Consider the following 16,923-nt stretch of genomic DNA (forward strand, 5'->3'; position numbering starts at 1 on the left):
TTTTCCAGCATTTTCTGTCTCATAGAAATCATAGAAACCCTACAGTGCAGAAGGAGGCCATTCGGCCCATCGAGTCTGCACCGACCACAATCCCACTCAGGCCCTACCCCCACATATTTTACCCGCTAATCCCTCTAACCTACGCATCCCAGGACTCTAAGGGGCAATTTTTTAAACCTGGCCAATCAACCTAACCCGCACATCTTTGGATTGTGGGAGGAAACCGGAGCACCCGGAGGAAACCCACGCAGACACGAGGAGAATGTGCAAACTCCACACAGACAGTGACCCGAGCCGGGAATCGAACCCGGGACCCTGGAGCTGTGAAGCAGCAGTGCTAACCACTGTGCTACCGTGCCGCTCCATATCAAATTTCCAGCATTGGCAGTATTTTGCTTTTATTAAAGAAATAAAGTTGGTTCGTGGAACGTAGAAATGTAAGAGGTGACCTAATAGGTTTTGATAAGAGTAGATGGGGGGGTGGGATGTTACGGCCTTGCTCAAGCGAGACCGGAAATTCCCGCCCAAGGTCGACGGACATTTCCGTTGTCCACTTCCCACCCGCTCCGATTCTGTGACGGTTGGAGAATTCCGGCGAGAGAGGAAAAAAAATGATTCCCTTTGATGAATGGACCAGAGGACATAGATTTAAAAACAGTATTAAAAGACCTCGACAGCAGGTGAGGAGTAATATTTGGGCAGTGTTCGGGAAGCTTTACCTGCAAAGATGGCGGAAGCTGTTGGCATCTTTCTAAAGGAGTTGGCAGGGTTTTGAGGATGAGGAACTTGCAGGATTACAGAAAAAAAAGAGGGTTGTGGGTTTTAACCGCACTTTTAAAGGGCCAGCAGCAGAGGCATTATGGGCCGAACGGCCACCTTCTATGCTGTAAGTGCCTCTGATTCTGTCACCAGTTGGAAGAATTGGACCAGTGATGGGCGGCGGGATTGCAGACGTGCGTCCTGTCCAGCCGCTATCATGGCGCCTTCACATTCATAAAGAGAAGAATTTCTAAAGCGATTCTGTGGCCACACCAGTTCGCCAGGCTGTAAGTGGTTTCGTACTGTGTCACAATCTTATCTTCCCGGACAACCTGACAGGTTCAGCCAACCGAGGCAGACAGCTCTGAATGCGAGGCATCCCTGGGAGCTGAAAGTCAGCGTTCTGCCTGGTAACCTGTCTATTAATGAAGGATGTGGTTCCTGACCAGAATGCTTAGTGTTTGATCTCCTTTTATTACACTCGTACATTAAATCCATGGCACAATTAGGCTTTGTACATGACTTTGCTAAATGTCAATTGATTTTAAAGCTTACCAATGTCAGACATCCTTCACTTCCGCGATCAAGACGGAAGCTACAGTGTTATTCGAGCAACAGTTTCTTTCCTTTAGCTTCAGTGGAGTGAAAAGGGAAGATGTGTTTCTCTTGTCAGTACTGAGCTCCCTCAAACTGCGTAGAGTCCTGTCTCGGAACTGTAACTCACTCTGAAAACCTCAAGTGATCCGTCTTTGGTTAAGCCTTGGAGTGACACTTTATATTCTCGCCCATCATTTCTCTAAGCAAGATGGCTCTCTGAGTGGTGCAGATTAGCATGGGGCATGAATGCAGCACGAACGCAAGCTAACCTCAGCCGCCAGATGACAGGCTGTCATCCCGTCAGCCTGGGCTGAACTCAAACCCATTCCCCAGAGGTCAGAGGTAAGTGCGCTAACCCCCCTCCACTGTCCGAGCTGGCTCCTAACTGGGTATGTTGTTTCCTCTGACCCAGTGCCATCTGCTTTCAGTCAATATTTGTCATAGTCAATAGAAATTGGCTCATCACTTATTTAAGGTTTAAAGACATTCTGCCAATGTCACGAGCAGTGGTTATTGATTGCTGGTGAGGTCCATCAGCCCGTTGGCAAACATTCCTTTTGTCGCTCTCGAAAGTCCATTTTCCAAGTTTTCTCTCTCTTCGTCCTAAGGTCCAGCTGCAGGGAGCCCTACACAAGCGGCAGCTCTTCCCTAGTAAGTGTCAACAAGCTGTTCAACTGCTGAAAGCCTAACCAACCAAGACTGTCATCGGTTCACATGCATTTCCGCCCAGGAGTGAACTGAATGATGTTTAGCAATGTCAACTCATTTCAAAGAGAGTGCAAGTTTTAACAATCATAGAATCCTTACAGTGCAGAAGGAGGCCATTCAGCCCATCGAGCCTGTACCAGCAGAAATCCCACCCAGGCCTTATCCCTGTAACCCCATGTATTTACCCTGTTAATCCTCTCGACACTAGGGGGCAATTTAGCATGGCCAATAAACCTAACCCACACATCTTTGGAAACCGGAGCACCCGGAAGAAACCCATGCAGATAGGGGGAGAATGTGCAAAGTTCACACAAACAGTGACCTGAGGCTGGAATTGAACCCGGGTCCCTGGCGCTGTGAGACAGCAGTACTAACCACTGTGCCACCGTGCCACCTGAGCAATGAATTGATGCCTCCAGCTGTTTACCTGAAAAGCCAATTCTGGGTTTGCTTGGGCTCAATATCCCTGGCAGGAGTGAAACCATGATCGGGCAGGGCATGAGGCTAGGGGAGGCCTGTGGTGGTGGTTTGCTCAGGCTACAGTAGAGTAAAGGATCAGGGTAGCCAATGGGGTTGAACCAAGGCTCTACCTGTTGCAATATTTTCAAAGCCATCTCGGCTAAGGTGATCAAGCCCAGGATGAGGTGCATTGCCTTATCCTGTCAGCTTGGATCTTGTTTGTTGCTCACGTGGGGACCATGAATTGGATTCAGTTTGAATTGGGTTTTTCGGTTGGAATAAAAATTCCAAAAGGTACAAAAAAAAACCCGAGAGGGAAAATTCACCCATGGTTTTCACTCTCAACTGCCTTCTAATATATCCTCACTGGACAGTGTGGGAGTATGTTATAGTCTGAGGAACTCACCATAGAAACATCCCAAAATAATTTGGGCACGATCTTACCAGCCATTCACGCCACGCTCCCGCTGCAAGTGAGGACGGAGAATTTAACGCCCAGCCAAATCTCCATTCACTACAGCGCGATGGGAAAATCCCGCCAGCGTGAACGGAAGTGACATTCCGGCCTTTGAGTCTCATTGAAGACATGCTGACAGAAGTCAAGGTTGGTGACCCAAGGCCAATTGGCATGTGTGCCTGGCAGCCAGGTCTGTACCGTGCAGTCAGGGAGTCATAGAGGTTTACAGGATGGAAACAGGCCCTTCGGCCCAACTTGTCCATGCTGCCCTTTTTATTTAGTGCTAATCTAGTCCAATTGCCCGCATTTGGCCCATGTCCCTCGACACCCATCTTACCCATGTAACTGTCTAAACGCTTTTTAATAGACAAAATTGTACCCGCCTCTACTACTCCAACGATTGTGGAGGAGGTGTTGTTGCCTATCCTTACTGCCCCTAAAAACCTGAGTCACACACTACAACAACAACTTGCCTTTACACAGCGCCTTTCATCATGGGAATATCCTGCTCGGTGCTTCGTAGGATAATTGGCCAGGGTAAGGTGCTCTTTCAGAGAGTCGGTGCCGACTTAATGGGCTAAATGTCTTAGTTCTGCACTGTAGTGATTCTATAGTTCAATGGAACATATGTATTAGAAACAGGAGTAGGTTTAGCCCCTCGAGCCTGCTCCACCATTCAATAATGCCATGGCTGATCAGATTGTAATCTGAATTCCAGATTCCCATCTCCCCCTCAATGACCTTTAGCCCCTTTGCATATCAAGTATCCATCTAGCTCTTCCTTAAGTACATTCAAATACTCTGCTTCTACTGCTCTTTGACAGTTCCAAAGACTCACGACCCTCTCAAAGAAAAGATGGGTGGGATTTTACGACCTTGCTCGGGCGAGGCTCGTAAAATCCTGCCCGAGGCCAATGGAGAATTCCGTTCTGTGAGCCTTGCCTGCCCCGATTCTGGGACGGCTGTGGCGCTAAGCTTCCAGCCAAAATGTCTCCTCATCTATCTTAAATGGGTGACCCCTTATTTTGAACCAGTAACTGTCACAGACTAACTTCCATCCAATCAGCCCAGGGTAGATTTGAAAGGGATAGAACAGCGCCTTCAGCTACTTTGCTACCTGGTATTCCCTGTGGTCAATCATTCTGTGTAAAGAGAAATCTCTCATTAGGGATTCAGCCACTCTGAATTTCCTGCCTACTGTAATAACTCCACGGAGGCGAAAGTCCTGTCACCAAGTTACTTTATTTACACCATACACCCTGTACACAACCAGCTCTCCAGTTGCTCCCTGCTGAATGCAGGCTGGGAGTCTGACACACCTGCTTTAAATAGGGAGCATGAGGCTCCCTGATTTAATCATCAATTAGGGCTCATCAGGTATCTCTTTTTGTGATGGACTCATCAGGCATCTCTTTTAAGGTACCAACTTAATAAACTAACTCAAATTAACTTAGGGACAAAGTAAAAGGGGCAGCTCCCCAAAAGGAAGGGGGAACAGCCCGAACCAAAAACAAAGTCGAAAGGAAACTTAAAACGTCAAACCAAAAGGTGATTATCGGGGTCGATAATACACCCCAGCCCCTGCGGTGCCCAGCGGTTGCGGAAGGCATCAACTGCGCCCGTGGACACCGCAAGCTCCCTTTCCAAGGACACCTGGCTGCGAATGTAGCCGCGGTAGAGGGGCAGACAGTCGGGATGGACGGCCCCGTCGATCGCCCGCTGCCTGGACCGATTGATGGCGCGTCGCGCCAGGCCCAGGAGCAGGTTCACGAGGAGGTCGGCATCCTGACCCGCCCCTCTCCGCACCAGGTGCCCGTAGATCAGGAGCGTGGGACTGAAGTGCAAACAAAACATCAGTAAGAGGTGCTTCAGGAAACCAAAAAGGGTGTGCAGTCTAAAACACAGAACGTAGACATGGTCCACGGACTCCACAAGGCCACAGAAAGGGCAGTTTTGGGAGCCCGTGAACCGGAAAAACCTATGGTTGTACGGCACTGCTGCGTGCAGCACCCTCCCCCAGGTCCCCAAGATAATTGGGGGAGATCACCTCCACTGGGGATGGACTCATCAGGTAGTTCATACTCTAGCAAGCCAACCTCATTAGCCTGGCTGAAGTCATCACACCTACCTGCCATGATAATGAGTGAACTACAAAGTTTGACTGGGAGGAGTGGTGCGCAGTCTATCTCTCTGATGTGAGTGTTTCCTTTATAGCGCAAACCCAGCATTTCTGAATTGTTCCAAATTTGCGCATCAGGTGTCTCGAATGAACGAGTGCTGCTTAATCCCGGTTTGGAGTTTGGCTTCATTCTCATCCCTGCCATCTTTAAAATGGTTTTGTGTAAAACTTGCTCTCAGGTACAGACTTGAAAGAAAATAAAAGATACTGTCCACCAACTCCCCCCACCCACTCATCTCAATTTTACCTGCTCCAAACTGGTAAAAATTGGTGCTGAAGGTTGAGGTGGGGGTGGCAAAGTAACCCTCGGAGATCTTGCTTCTTTCACATTGTACCCATGTGTAAACCCACGCTTTTGAGCATGAGAAGAAGAATAGAAAGAAAGCGGGGTGCTGTTTTAAATAGGAAGATCCAGGCCGGATAACATAACCGTGCTTCAATGGTTTGGAATGCCAATGAGTGGCCTCAGGCCTCAGGGAGCTGGATCCTGGGCCAGGAGATCACTAGCCTGAAGCTGCCAAGGATAGGCCTTATGTTACAATGAAAGCCTGCTGTCAAGATTGGATTTTTTCAGGTTATTCCTCCACCCCTTCCCTGGCTCTCCATTCAGAACAACCAGAGCGGTTCTGTTTTTCACAGTATAGCATTTCTATTCATAATTAGAAGGTAGATGGATTTGGAGGAGGACTTGTCTGTGGCTGAGTTACGCTCTCAGGCATTCCTTTCTGCGTGACACTTCAATAAATCAAAGAGCAGCAACTGTTTTGCACAGCAAGGTTGTTATATTGACAACGTCGTGATAAAATCTCTTAAAGAACTGGCTGGATGGACTGTCTGGACTTGTATGAGTTTCCGTGCATCCACTTGCCAGCTTCTGACACCTGTATCCACACACCACAGTACACTCCAGTTCCTGTTTGCTGCCTTATCTGTGCCTTACTCAAGGGGCTAAGACACAGTCTAACCATAAGCGCCAGTGACTCACTGTGCATTAATCTCCCTGTTCAACCGGTCGATGTTTGCGCCTCTCGTGCACTCTGACCTTGAAAGCAGTGGTACAACGAGCCAATTCGGTCAAGCGCAGGCCAGCAGCCCGGGTGTCACAGACTAGTTCACCAGACTTCCTCGAATGGAATGAATGGGCGGAAAATGTGGCTCCGTTATACACAATCGCGAAAGCTTCCCCCAAAGTATTTACATTGGCAGGGCCAATCTCCCATCCGTGTTCTGCTGACAAGCTTATCTGGGCTTCGGAATGCTATCCGCCCACGTGGCTGATTGGCTACAGTTACTGCTGGTCCTGGGATGATGTTTTGGCCTTCTGTGAGTGAGGAACTTCCAAGCATTCTTGACCCTCTCCACTCACCCGCTGAAGTACAGGCTGGATGGAGAGGCAATTGACAATAAACACAGTTGACAAAACACTGACATTGCGACACTGAGGACCAGATTGTTGTGTACCCACCAATAGAAAATATCCTGCAAGAGCAGTTAACTTTGGGAATCCTTCTAAATAATCAGTGTGAATGACTATATCTGTTTTAAACATAACTTCTTTGTTTTTTTTATGAATATTTTTTGATGATTTATTGGGTTTTGCTTGCATTTATCAAAGGGGAAGTTATCTGTGCAGGTCTGACAGCGTCTGTGGAGAGAGAATAGAGACAAGTTTTTGAGTCTGGATGACCCTTTGTCAGAGCAGACAATGAGGCAATTGGGTTAAGGGCAGGACAGCAGCCCGGTTGTCACAGACTAGTTCACCGGAACTTCGTCTGCTCTGACAAGGGGTCATCCAGCCACGAAACGTTGACTCTATTCTATTTCTCCACAGATGCTGTCAGACCTGCTGAGATTTTCCAGCATTTTCTGCTTTTGTTTCAGCTTCCAGCATCCGCAGTATTTTGCTTTTATATTAGGGAGGTTGTCTGTGCTGGGAACTGGAATTCTTGTGAACTGCTTGTGCCCAGTAGGGCAGATTGTCCTGAGTCTGTGCCCGGGGACATGAGATCTTCCAGGCACAGTGAATATCAATGATGAAAGTAACTTTACTGTAGGTAGACTAGACAGGAGTGAGACTGCATGCAGTGAGTTGCAAGGTGACATAAACCAATGCTGATGAACACATAGAGGATGTTTGCCAATTGATCCATCTTTCTGATTTGATTTGATTTGATTTATTATTGTCACATGTATTTGTATACAGTGAAAAGTATTGTTTCTTGCGCGCTATACAGACAAAACATACCATTCATAGAGTACATAGGGGAGATGGAAAGGAGAGGGTGCAGAATGTAGTGTTACAGTCATAGCTAGGGTGTAGAGAAAGATCAATTTAATGTGAGATAGGTCCATTCAAAAGCCTGATGGCAGCAGGGAAGAAACTATTCTTGAGTCAGTTGGTACGCGGTCTCAGATTTTTGTACCTTTCTCCCGATGGAAGAAGGTGGAAGAGAAAATGTCTGGGGCGCGTGGCGTCCTTGTTTGTGCTGGCTGCTTTTCCGAGGCAGCGGGAAGTGTAGACAGAGTTTCCCCCTTGCCCTCTCTGCAGTTCTGCAGTGCGTTCTAAACATATCCCCATTATTTTTACAATGTAACAACTTGCATTTATATAGTGTTTTTCCACATCCTCAGGACACTTAATTACATTTGAAGTGTAGTCACTATTGCAGTGTAAATGTGGCAGCCAGTTTGCGCTAAGCACAGCCCCATGAAAGCAGTGAGATAAAGGACCGGCTGTTGTGGATTTGGTTGAAGGATAACTGTAGGTCAGGACATTAGCATAAATCTTCCCTGCTACTGTTTGAATGCCTGTTGTGAGATCTTACAGCAGGTAGATGGGGCTTTAATTTTAACATCGTGTCCAAATAACAGAGCCTCTGACAGTGTAACACAGCACCGTCTCGAAAGGTTGGTGTGGATTATGTGCTCATCACATAATGCGGGGCGGCAGAGTGGCACAGTGGTTAGCACTGCTGCCTCACAGCACCAGGGACCTGGGTTTAATTCTAGCCTCAGGTGATTGTCTGTGTGGAGTTTGCACATTCTCCCCGTGTCTGCGTGGGTTTCCTCCGGGTGCTCCGGTTTCCTCCCACAGTCCAAAGGTGTGCAGGTTAGGTTGATTGGCCACGGTAAATTAACCCCAGTGTCAGGAGGATTAGCAGGGTAAATACGAGGGGTTACGGGAATAGGGTCTGGGTAGGATTGTGTTCGATGTAGACTCAATGGGCCAAATGGCCTCCTTCTGCATTGTAGGGATTCTATGAGTCTTGATTTGTGATCTTCTAATTCAGAACTGAGAGTGCCAGCAGCAGAATCAAGTATAATACTGGAAGTATCGTAACACAGCCTTCATGTTGCAGTCCTCCTTGCTTGGGATTAACTGTGGGCAGATTTGTAACAGAGATCATTGTGAGGCACGGCTTGAAGTCATGGTGGACTAGCCTTGAGATGCCAAAAATCAGATCCTTCTAATGCTTCCCTTGTTGCTTACGCTAAGAATGGGGTGGAAATGTGCTTAATTACGCGTGGTGCAATTATTTTAATGATAATTTAACTCTCATTTGAAATCCTGACACGATTGAATGTTAATGTGCCGTTTGCCACTCGACAAGTGGCTGCAACTTCATTCATGACCCTTTGCCCAGACAATAATGTTTGCTAATTTCCCTTGACCATTCCGCATATTGCTGTGCGCATACAGATACGACTCGTAAGTTCAACATGGTCTCCTCTCTCGCATTAACTTTTACACATATAATTCATCTGGAGATTCATGACTGCACAGACCGCCTTTGCAAAATTATTCATCCATGCCCACCCTGAGCTCAGCTGTCAAGAATCTTGTCTCTCTCATCTTTATGAAGGAGACTTGTTGAAGGCACATGAGGAGTAGGAGCAGGGATAGGCTATTGAGCCCCTTGGCTTGTTCTACCATTCAGTAAGATCATTTCTGATTGTCTCCTTCGATGGCACTTTCCCACCCCACCGTCATCTCTCTCAATGCCGGGGTGGCATGGTGGCACAGTGGTTAGCACTAATGATCAGGATTTGGCTTGCTGTTATGCACCTCTGGGAAGATTGGTGGCACTGCTTCCTCACAGCGCCAGGGACGTGGGTTCAATTCCGGCCTTGGGTGACCATCTGTGTGGAGTTTGCACGTTCTCCCCATGTCTGCGTGGGTTTCCTCCGGGTGCTCCGGTTTCCTCCCACAGCCCAAAGATGTGCGGGTTAGGTTGATTGGCCCGCTAAATTTCCCCTTAGTGTCCAAAGATGTGTAGGTTAGGGGGATTAGTGGGGTAAATACCGGGGGTAACAGAGATAGCGTCTGGGTGGGATTGTTGTCGGTGCAGGCTCGAATGGCCTCCTTCTGCACTGTGGGGATTCTATGATTCAATGAATATGCAAAGACTTAATGTCCTCAGACTTGAATATATTCAGTGGGTGGGATTAGCCTGTCCACCATGGTGGGTTCCCACACGGCAAACCAACCAAAAGTCCATTGACTTTGGGGAGGAGGAACCAGCTAGAATTCTAGCTGCTGACCTTGCATCCACAGCTCTCTGGGATAGCTACAATTTGAAAGATTCACAACCCTCTAAGCAAAGACATTCCCCCTTATCCCAATCCTAAATCCCAACGATTCCAAGGCCGTGGTCCCAATACATTGACTCAGCAAAGTTTGTTCAGTTGGGGACTGGGGGTGGGGGACGGTGACAGAGGGGGGAGGGGATGGGGGCAGGGAGACCTTGATCTAACGCCTCATCCGAAAGGCGGTATGTCCTCCAGTGCTGCACCCTCCCAATACGGCACTGCTGTGACAGCCAAGAATATGTGCTCGAATCTCTAAGTGCGACTTGAACCCGCGGCACAGGGGCAAGAGAGCTCTCACTTTGAAATGATTAAGACAGTTATATTACCGCATCATTCACATTGCTATCATTCCTGCTTCAAGAGAGGGAAGAAATAGAGCTTCACTAAATGAAACACTTCTAAGATCACGTTGTCTGACTGTTAGAATGAGCCCAATATTGCAACGCTCTCCGAGTAGAGCACTGAATTGTCGGCCTGCATTGTGTGCCCCAGTCACTGTCACAGGACAGCAGTGGATGAAGGTCAGACACTTCTGCATAATAACAGAAGCAAAATAGAGGCCGTATCCATTGGCTTTGTACCCTTCAACCTGTGGGCTTCTTTCCCACAGGGGAATCCAGATGTTCAATGATGGGGAAGTGGGTGAGGAGGAAAGGCACCGACATGAGACCTTCTTGCGACAAACAATTTAGAATCTTTAGAGAGAGAATCTGGAAGAATGACGAACAAAACTCATTCTCTTACGCAGCGATGTGGTAAAGGAGAGCAAAATACTTCTTGGCTAACAAGAACAGAGGACGCTGGAAATACTCGGCAAGTCTGGCAGCATCTGTAAGGAGAGAAAGCAGAGTTACAGTTTCCGATCCTTTTGGCTCTTCTTCAGAACTGAAACGAGGGAGAATTTTTGGATATTAAAGTGTAGCTGTGAGAGAATGCAACAAAATGTAGCAACTTTTAGATCTAAAGACTGATAGCCAGGTGTGTGTGGGGCGTGGTTTACATTGAGGCAATACATGTATGGGATATTTGAAAACAAAATGGGTTCAAGATTGAGCAGAATCTCATAGAATCATAGAATCCCGACAGTGCAGAAGGAGGCCATTCGGCCCATTGAGTCTGCACCAACCACAATCCCACTCAGGTCCTATCCCTGTAACTCCACATATTTACCACACTAATCCCCCTGACACTAAGGAGCAATTTAACATCACCAATCAACCTAACCCGCACATCTTTGAACTCTTGGCTTTCTGATTTTAGCCTTGGAAACTAGTATCCAACAACAAGAACTTGCATTTCTTAAGCACCCTCGGAAAAATAAACCACCCTGATGTACTTCACATGAGAGTTATCAAATAAAGTTTGACACCAAGCCAAACAAGATGATATTGGGGCAGAGCTGGTCAGGGAGAGTCTTAAGAAAGGGGTGGCACGGTGGCACAGTGGTTAGCACTGCTGCCTCACAGCTCCAGGGACCCGGGTTCAATTCCGGCCTTGGGTGACTGTCTGTGTGGAGTTTGCACATTCTCCCCGTGTCTGCTCGGGTTTCCTCCGGGTGTTCCGATTTCCTCCCACTCTCCAAAGATGTGTGGGTTAGGTGGATTGGCCATGCTAAATTGCTCCTCAGTGTCCAAAGATGTGCAAGTTAAGTGGATTGGCCATGCTAAATTGCCCCTTAGTGTCCAAAGATGTGCAAGTTAGGTTGATTAGCTATGCTAAATTGCCCCTTAGTGTCCAAAGATGAGCGGGTTAAGTGGATTGGCCATGCTAAATTGCCACTTAGTGCCAGAGGGATTAGCAGGGTAAATACGTGGGGTTACGGGTATAGTGCCTGGGTGGGATTCTTGTTGGCACAGACTTGATGGACTGAATGGCTTTCTTCTGTACTGTAGGGATTCTGTTGAGAAGGGTCAAGGAGGGAGGGAAGTCCAGATCTTAGGGCCAAGGCAGCTGAAGGGGTGGCCAGTGATGGGATACGATCAGGAAATGTAAGAGGCCAGAATTGGAGGAGGATGGATATGGTGGAGTGTTGTAGGGCTGGAGATGGGATGGGGCAAGGCCATGGAGAGACTTTAAACCAATGAGAATATTCACAGTGAAACAAAAGTGCGTTAACACCTCTGAAAAGCCAGCAGAGACAGAGAGAGAGGAATTGCAGTTGAACAGATGAAGAGTCTGTGCACTGATATCCCACAGTGTAATTTCAGAGTCCTCATCGCTAATTCATCCTGATTATCCCAATGATGTTGTTGAGCCTCAGCCATTTTGAACGCCTTCCAAGATATTTGTTTTTATTCCTAAAAAGAAAAGCTTTTATTTGAACATTTTGAAGATAATTGAATTTAAATGAGCACAACACATCAGTGCCGCACATTTGAACTGTTTGTTAATGAGGAGTGTGTGGGCTATTATTGTGCAGATGTTGCGGGAGCTCAAGGCAGCTGGGCCAGTGATGACTATAATGAGGACGATGCATATAATTGGCTTCCAGGTGTCTTTGTAATTAAAACAATTAATGAAAGTTGAGCTATTGAGAAACCTCCAAATATTGACTTCGTAGAAACTCCAATCAATGTGATCTCTTGTCAGTTTCTTCACAAACGATAAGTGCTTTTATATCGATCTTTATACAACATTCAAACAGTACTCTTCCTGTCTAAATTTTGCTTACAAACGCACATTTGAATTCTAAAAGACCTGCAGTTCTATGTTGAATTGCAGAGAACGTCCAGCGCACAAACTGGCCATTTAGCCCTACCCTTCCATGTGGTGTTAATGTTCCACATGAGCTTCTTCCCAGCCCTCTTCATCTCACTTTATCAGCATACCCATCTGCTCATGGGCGGCATGGTGGCACAGTGGTTAGCACTGCTGCCTCACAGTGCTACGGACCTGGGTTCGATTCCCGTGCTTGGGTCACTGTGTGGAGTCTTCACATTCTCCTCGTGTCTGCGTGGGTTTCCTCCCACAATCTAATAGACGTGCCGGTTAGGTGCATTGACCAAGCTAAATTCTCCCTCAGTGTACCTGAACAGGCACCTGAGTGTGGCGTCTAGGGGATTTTCACAGTAACTTCATTGCAGTGTTAATGTAAGCCTACTTGTGACACTAATACTTAAACATGAGCTTCCTTCTCATCTAACTTTATCAGTATATCCTTCTGTTCCTTTGTCTGGCTTGCCTCTAAATGCATCTATTCTATTCCCCTCAACTACTTGTGGCAGCAGTTTCCACCTTCTAACCACACTCTCCATAAAGAGGTTTCTCCTGAATTCCTATTGGATTTATTGGTGACTAATTTATATTTATGGCCTCTAGTTTTGGTCTTTCCTGAAAGTGGGAATATCTTAAAATAATAGTATCATTACCATATCAGCTAAGACTGAGGGGCGAGCTGATCGAGGTGTACGAGATTATCATAGAAACTATTATCATTGGGCGGCACTGTAGCACAGTGGTTAGCACTGCTGCTTCACAGCTCCAGGGTCCTGGGTTCGATTCCCGGCTTGGGTCACTGTCTGTGTGGAATTTGCACATTCTCCTCGTGTCTGCGTGGGTTTCCTCCGGGTGCTCCGGTTTCCTCCCACAGTCCAAAGATGTGCGGGTTAGGTTGATTGGCCATTCTAAAAATTGTCCTTAGTGTCCTGAGATGCGTTGGTTAGAGGGATTAGTGGGTAAATATGTAGGGATATGGGCATAGGGCCTGGGTGGGATTGTGGTCGGTGCAGACTCGATGGGCCGAGTGGCCTTTCTCTGTACTGTAGAGTTTCTATGATTCTATGATTATGAGGGGCATGGGCAGAGTGGATAAGGAGCAGCTATTCCCCTTAGTTGAAGGGTCAGTCATGAGGGGACATAGGTTCAAAGTGAGAGGCAGGAGATTCGGGGGGGATGAGAGGAAAAACTATTTTACCCAGAGGGTGGTGATTGATTTGATTTGATTTGATTTATTATTGTCACATGCATTGACATACAGTGAAAAGTATTGTTCCTTGCACGCTATACAGACAAAACATACCGTTCATAGAGAAGGAAATGAGAGAGTGCAGAATGTAGTGCTACAGTCATAGCTAAGGTGTAGAGAAAGATCAACTTAATGCAAGGTAAGTCCATTCAAAAGTCTGACAGCAGCAGGGAAGAAACTGTTCTTGAGTCAGTCGGTATGTTACCTCAGACTCTTGTATCTTTTTCCCGACGGAAGAAGGTGGAAGAGAGAATGTCCGGGCTGCGTGGGGTCCTTAATTATGCTGGCTGCTTTGCCGAGGCAGTGGGAAGTGTAGACAGAGTCAATGGATGGATGAGAGGCTGGTTTGCGTGATGGATTGGGTTACATTCACGAACTTTTGTCGCTCCTTGCGGTCTTGGGCAGAGCAGGAGCCATACCAAGCTGTGATACAACCAGAAAGAATGCTTCTGTAAAAGTTGGTGAGAGTCGTAGCTGACATGCCAAATGTCCTTAATCTTCTGAGAAAGTAGAGGTGTTGACGGTTTGGAATGTGCTGACTGGGAGGGTGGTAGAGGCAAGTTGCCTCACATCCTTTAACAAGTACCTGGATAAGCACTTGGCACATTGTAACACTCAAGGTTATGAGCCAAGTGCTGGTAAAATGGGATTAGTAGGGACATCAGGTTATTCTTGCATATCAGTGCAGACTTGATGGGCTAAAGGGCCTCTTCTGCACTGTATGATTCCATACCACAATGTTACTTTATCATAATTAATTATGACATTTTCATAGACCTCTCTTTCTTTCTCAGTTCTGATACTTTAGTGATATTTTTCCAAGCGGGTCTGTCACTAATGGTGCTTCCCATGTTGATGGGCAATGCCTGTTTTTTTTCAAATAGCGTCAAAGGTGAACAAAGAAATAGGCTTCAATTTGCAACCTTATCAAAAGTCCTGGACATGATCTTAACGATACCACTTTTAAAGCAACATCACTTTCCTTCATTCTGCTGCTTTTGTCTTTTTGATACTGTTTTAGTTCCTGGCATCTTTCCTAAATTCTGCCTTCAGTGTGAGTGAAGCGCGTTTAGGAGGCAGTGTGAAAGGGATGATCAGGAATTGGCTTGCTGTCATAAACCTCCAGGAAGATTGGTGGCACAGTGGTTAGCACTGCTGCCTCACAGTGCCTGGGATCCGGGTTCAATTCCCAGCTTGGGTCACTGTCTGTGCAGAGTTTGCACATTCTCCTCATGTTTGCGTGGGTTCCCTCCAGGTGCTCCGGTTTCCTCCCACAGTGCAAAGATATGCAGGTTAGGTGGATTGGCCATGCTAAATTGCCTCGGAGTGTCCTAAGATGTGTAGGTTAGGGGCATTGACCATGCTAAATTGCCCCTTAGTGTCCCAAGATGTGTAGGTTAGGGGCATTGACCATGCTAAATTGCCCCTTAGTGTCCCAAGATGTGTAGGTTAGGGGGATTGGCCATGCAAAATTGCCCCTTAGTGTCCCAAGATGTGGAGGTTAGGTGGATTGGCCGTGCTAAATTGCCCCTTAATGTCCCAAGATGTGTAGGTTAGGTGGATTGGCCATGCTAAATTGTCCCTTAGTGTCCCAAGATGTGTTAGTTAGGTGGATTAGCTATGCTATATTGCCCTTTGATGTCCCAAGGTGTGTAGGTTAGGGGGCGAATAGCGGAGTAAATATATGGGGTTACAAGGATAGGGCCTCTGTCAGAGAATCGGTGCAGACTCGATGGGCTAAATGGCTTCCTTCTGCACTATAGGGATTCTATGGATTCTATGATCCAGTTTAAGATGGACAGTCAGTTCATGACTACCCACTTTGAGCTGAACCCAGCAATTCCAGAAGCTCATGTTGAGCTTCAAGATTAACGGAGATGAAAATTGGGCATTTTCTGTCATGAGTGGAGATTTTGCAATGCCGGTTGTATGCCTGCCTGTCCAGTTGAAGATCCACCCCTGTGGGTAATAACAATATCCTCTCATTGATGGGCTTTGTATGACTCCAGCCAGTTGAACTTCATGAACAGGATTGAGGGACTGAATGGCTATTCCTATGAATATTCATGTTGCTTCACTCTTGGGGAAACAACTGATTAACCCTTTTTTTTCCTTTTGCCTCACAGCTTCAGCTCCAAAGATCAAACCACTGAAGAGTGATGTGGTGGTGAATGAGGGCAAGAAGCTCGTATTGAGATGTGAAGCCATTTCAGGCTATCCGCAACCCACCTTCAAATGGTACAAGGATGGAAAAGAGCTAATCGTTAATAAAAAATCCAAAGAGATCAGGATTAAGAAAAAGAAAAGGTACGACCAATTCTGAACTTGATATCTTTCTGGAATTACTGTTGGACCAATTTCATCAGATATATCCCTTGATCAAAGGGCAGTGTCTTCACCTTACTTGTTATTTGACCAATCTCTCCTTCCATAGAATCTCTGCAGGGCAGAAGGAGGCCATTCGGCCCATCAAGCCTGCACCGACTCTCCAAAAGCACACTCTACTTAGGCCCAAAACCCCACCCTATTTCCCTAACCCCATGCACTGATCATGGCCAATCCACCTAACCTGCACATCTTTGGAGTGTGGGAGGAAAGAGGAGCACCCGGAGGAAACCCACGCAGACACGGGGAGAATGTGTAAACTCCATACAGTCACACAAGGCCGAATTGAACCCGGCGCTGTGCGGCAGCAGTGCTAACCACTGTGCCACCATGCTGCCTGACTATAAATGCAACCTGCGGTACTTTCCATCTCTTGGGTAGAGTGTGTATAGTCCTGGGTTTGTCACCTGGAGGTTTTAAATGCCAAGTTGCCCCAGGATATCAAGTTGCATAATTTAGTTAAATAACTGGTAATTTGTGGTCTGTAAGTTTGAAGTGAAAATCCAACTGCCCACTGATGTCCTTTGCTGATGAAACCCTGTTTAGCAAATGAATCCAGTCCTACTATTGATAACTGGGGATGAGCAATAAATGTGACCCCTGCTGATATTGTCCACATCTCAAGAATAAATGAGATGTGTCACTCATGTGGCATTGTCACGGTAAGAATGTTGTGTGACAATAGTCCTTTAAAAGAAATGACCTATTTGGCACTTCAAGATGTCTCTATGTTCGCAGGCACCTTGTGCTACTGGAAGATTATGGCATTACACAGGTTTAAATTATTGTTTTCTTTCACACATTTGGCTCTGAATGCGTCTCTTG

The 16,923-nt window shown here is 46.7% G+C and overlaps 1 protein-coding gene across 1 annotated transcript in view; it reads left to right on the plus strand.

Annotated features, from left to right (window-relative positions):
• Nucleotides 1-16,923, plus strand: part of nrg1 (neuregulin 1) — a 217,578-nt gene that overhangs the window by 24,612 nt on the left and 176,043 nt on the right. The window contains exon 2 of the mRNA XM_078209632.1: nt 15,840-16,020. Within this exon, the coding sequence (XP_078065758.1) occupies nt 15,840-16,020 (181 nt within the window). The remainder of the gene's footprint in view (nt 1-15,839; nt 16,021-16,923) is intronic.

The sequence above is a fragment of the Mustelus asterias genome, chromosome 1 (genome assembly GCF_964213995.1).
Source record: "Mustelus asterias chromosome 1, sMusAst1.hap1.1, whole genome shotgun sequence".
In the NCBI taxonomy this organism is placed as follows: domain Eukaryota; kingdom Metazoa; phylum Chordata; class Chondrichthyes; order Carcharhiniformes; family Triakidae; genus Mustelus; species Mustelus asterias.